Consider the following 3287-nt stretch of genomic DNA (forward strand, 5'->3'; position numbering starts at 1 on the left):
TATGGGGGTAATGGGGACATGGGGACATATGGGGGTAATGGGGACATGGGGACATATGGGGACATATGGGGGCAATGGGGACATAGGGACATATGGGGGTAATGGGGACATGGGGACATATGGGGGTAATGGGGACATATGGGGGTAATGGGGACATGGGGACATGGGGACATATGGGGGCAATGGGGACATAGGGACATATGGGGGTAATGGGGACATGGGGACATATGGGGGTAATGGGGGTAATGGGAGGACATGGGGACATGGGGGGACATAGGGACATGGGGGTAATGGGGACATGGGGATATGGGGACATCAGGACATGGGGACATGGGGGGATATGGGGGTAATGGGGACATGGGGGGACATGGGGATATGGTGGTAATGGGGGTAATGGGTGTAAGTGGGGACATGGGTGACATGGGGTGGCCATGAGGGCGTCCCTGTGGGGAGCTCCAATGGCCGACACTTGGGGTGTGTCTGTGGGAGTTCTATGGGGCGGGCGGTGGGGTGGCACTGAGGTGTCCCTGTCCCCATGGGCGCGGTGTGGGGCGGCCCTGCGGTGGCTGTGGGGCAGCACGGCTGCATCTCCCCACAGGACGGAACGCTGGCGCTGGGGGCTCCAGGGGGGTATTACTTCTGGGGTGAGTGCAGCCCCACAGCGTGATGGCGGGGACAGTGGGTGACACAATGGGTGACAGTGGGTGACACAATGGGTGACACAATGGGTGGCAGTGGGAGTCGCAGTGGGTGACAGTGACAATGGGTGCCACGAGGGATGACAAAATGGGTGTCAATGAGTGACAGTGGGCGACGTGGTGGGTGACAGTGGGGGAAAATGGGTGTCTGAGTGACAGTGGGTGACGGCGGGTGACAGTGGGTGACACTGTGTGACAATGGGAGTCGCAGTGGGTGACACAGTGGGTGACAGTGGGTGACACTGACAGCGGGTGCCACAATGAGCGTCAACGTGTGTCAGCGGGTGACAGCGGGTACCACAATGTGCATCCCTCCATGTCCCCCGTGTCCCCCCTTGTCCCCCTTTTCCCCCCACGTCCCTCCTGCAGGGCTGCTGTTCGTGGTGGAGCTCGCCTCCATCCTCTCCCGTTTCCCCAACTCCTCGCTGCTGTGGCCTCACAGCCCCGGCCGCCCCACAGCCGAGCCGGCGGATCCCGACTCCACCGACGGCTACCGGGGTGAGCGGCGCGGCGCCGCCGCCGGGGGGGGGGGAGGGAGGGGTTGGGAGCCGAGGGCCGCGGTGCTGACGGCGCCGACATCCGCAGGCTACGCCGTGGCCGTGGGAGAGTTGGACGGCGACCCCAAAACCAAAGGTTGGCCGCCCCTTTGCCCCCCAGCCCCTCCGTGGGGCCGCGACCCCCCGGCCCTGCGTGGCCCAAGGACCCCGCGGGAGCTCAGGGCCGGTTGACCCCACAGAGTTCGTGGTGGGGGTCCCCAATAAGGGCAGCACCAGGGGCGAGGTGAGCGGCGTGCCGGGCGGGGGGCTGCAATGGGGCGGGGGCTGCAAGGGGAATCGGGGACCGATGTCACCATGGGGCAGGTGGAGATCTTCAGTGCGGGGCTGGCGCTGCGCCGCGTGCACGGCATCCCCAGTGAGCAGGTACTGCACCCATGTACTGCCCCATAGCACCGCCCCATAGCACCCGTGTACTGCCCCATAGCACCACCCCATAGCACCCGTGTACTGCCCCATTGCACCCCATGCACCGCCCCATAGCACCCCATGCACTGCCCCATAGCACCCCACACACTGCCCCAAAGCACCCATGCACCGCCCCATAGCACCCATGTACTGCCCCATAGCATCCAATGCACCACCCCATAGCACCCCACACACCATCCCATAGCACCCCATGGCACCCCATAGCACCCAATGCATTGCCCCAAAGCACCCCATGTACTGCCCCAATGCACCACCCCATAGCACCCCACACACAGCCCCATAGCACCCCATAGCCCTGTAACCCCACTCTGCCCCTGGTGCCACCCCACCCCAGGTGGCCTCCTACTTTGGGCACACTGTGGCCGTGGCCGATGTCAACGGGGACGGGTGAGGATCCCAAAGTGTGACGGCACCGAGAGCCTCCTGGCCCCGTGTGGGGCTATGGGGCCGCAGGGCCTTGGAGTGACGGGGCTGTGAGGCAGTGGGGTTATGGGGGCTTGGATGTATGGGGCAACGGAACCGTGGAGTTGTAGCACTGTGGGGTCATGGAGCTGTGGGGCAACGGGGCCGTGGAGTTGTGGGGTTATGGGGCTTTGGAAGCACGGGGTTCTGGGGCCACGGAGCTGCGGGGTTGTGGAGGCATGGGGCAACGAAACCATGGGGTTCTGGAGCGGTGGGGTCACGTGGGCACGGAGCAATGGGGCCCGGAGCTGCGGGGTTACGAGGCTGTGGGGCGACGAGACAACGGGGCTGCGGGGCGACGGAACCGCGGGGCTGCGGGGCTACGGTTCGGACGCGCAGGAGGGACGACGTGCTGGTGGGAGCCCCGCTGTTCGTGGAGCGGAGCGCGGACGGGAAGCAGCGCGAGGTGGGGCGGCTCTACGTCTACCTGGGCGGCTCCCGGCGGCCATGGGAGCGGCGCCCCCAGACCCTGACGGGCACGGAGCCCTACGGCCACTTCGCCGCCGCCATCGCCCCGCTGGGGGACCTGGACCTCGACGGCTGCGGCGGTAACGGCGGCGCGGAGCCCCGCTCAACCCCGCGGCTCCCCGCTGCCGCCCGGCCCGACCCCCGGCGCCACCCGAACCCGCGTCGCCCCTTCCCCCGCCGCCCCGTTGCCGCCCGCCCGTAACCCCGGCGCCCCGTCGAGCCCCGGTGTCCCCTTCCTCCTGTTGTCACCTCGTAGCCCTCGCTGCCCCCTCCCGCTGCCACCCCGGTGCCAGCCCCCCCCCCCCCCCCAATCCCATAGCGCTGCATCGCCCGTTTCGCCCCTTTCCGTGCTGCCCCGTTGCCGCCCGTCCCATAACCTGGTCACCCCATAGAACCCTGATGTCCCCTTCCTCCCACTGCTGTCACCCTATAGCTCCCCACTGCTCCTCCCAGTGCCACCCCCCGTCACCCCCTTACCCCATTGCGCTCCATTCCACCTTTCCATGCCGCCCCGTTGCTGCCTGCCCCATAACCTCGTCACCCCACAGAACCCCGATGTCCCCTTCCTCGTGTTGTCACCTCGTAGCCCGCGCCGCGCCCCACCCCCCAGGCCCCCCCGCCGCCCCCCCCGGCGCCCCCCCCCCCGGCCGGGGGGGGGGGGGGGGGGGGGGGGGGG

The 3287-nt window shown here is 67.6% G+C and overlaps 1 protein-coding gene across 1 annotated transcript in view; it reads left to right on the forward strand.

The window, feature by feature from the left end:
• Nucleotides 1-704: 704 nt before the first annotated feature.
• Nucleotides 705-3287, forward strand: part of ITGA2B (integrin subunit alpha 2b) — a 12302-nt gene continuing 9719 nt past the window's right edge. Inside the window, exons 1-6 of the mRNA XM_042892282.1 lie at nucleotides 705-1196; nucleotides 1284-1331; nucleotides 1435-1478; nucleotides 1559-1618; nucleotides 2016-2068; nucleotides 2483-2691. Coding sequence (XP_042748216.1) covers nucleotides 959-1196; nucleotides 1284-1331; nucleotides 1435-1478; nucleotides 1559-1618; nucleotides 2016-2068; nucleotides 2483-2691 — 652 coding nt within the window. The 5' untranslated portion in view covers nucleotides 705-958. The remainder of the gene's footprint in view (nucleotides 1197-1283; nucleotides 1332-1434; nucleotides 1479-1558; nucleotides 1619-2015; nucleotides 2069-2482; nucleotides 2692-3287) is intronic.

This window comes from Lagopus leucura, unplaced genomic scaffold (assembly GCF_019238085.1).
Source record: "Lagopus leucura isolate 7727_CA_CO unplaced genomic scaffold, USGS_WTPT01 35010-1_obj-0_obj, whole genome shotgun sequence".
Taxonomy (NCBI): domain Eukaryota; kingdom Metazoa; phylum Chordata; class Aves; order Galliformes; family Phasianidae; genus Lagopus; species Lagopus leucura.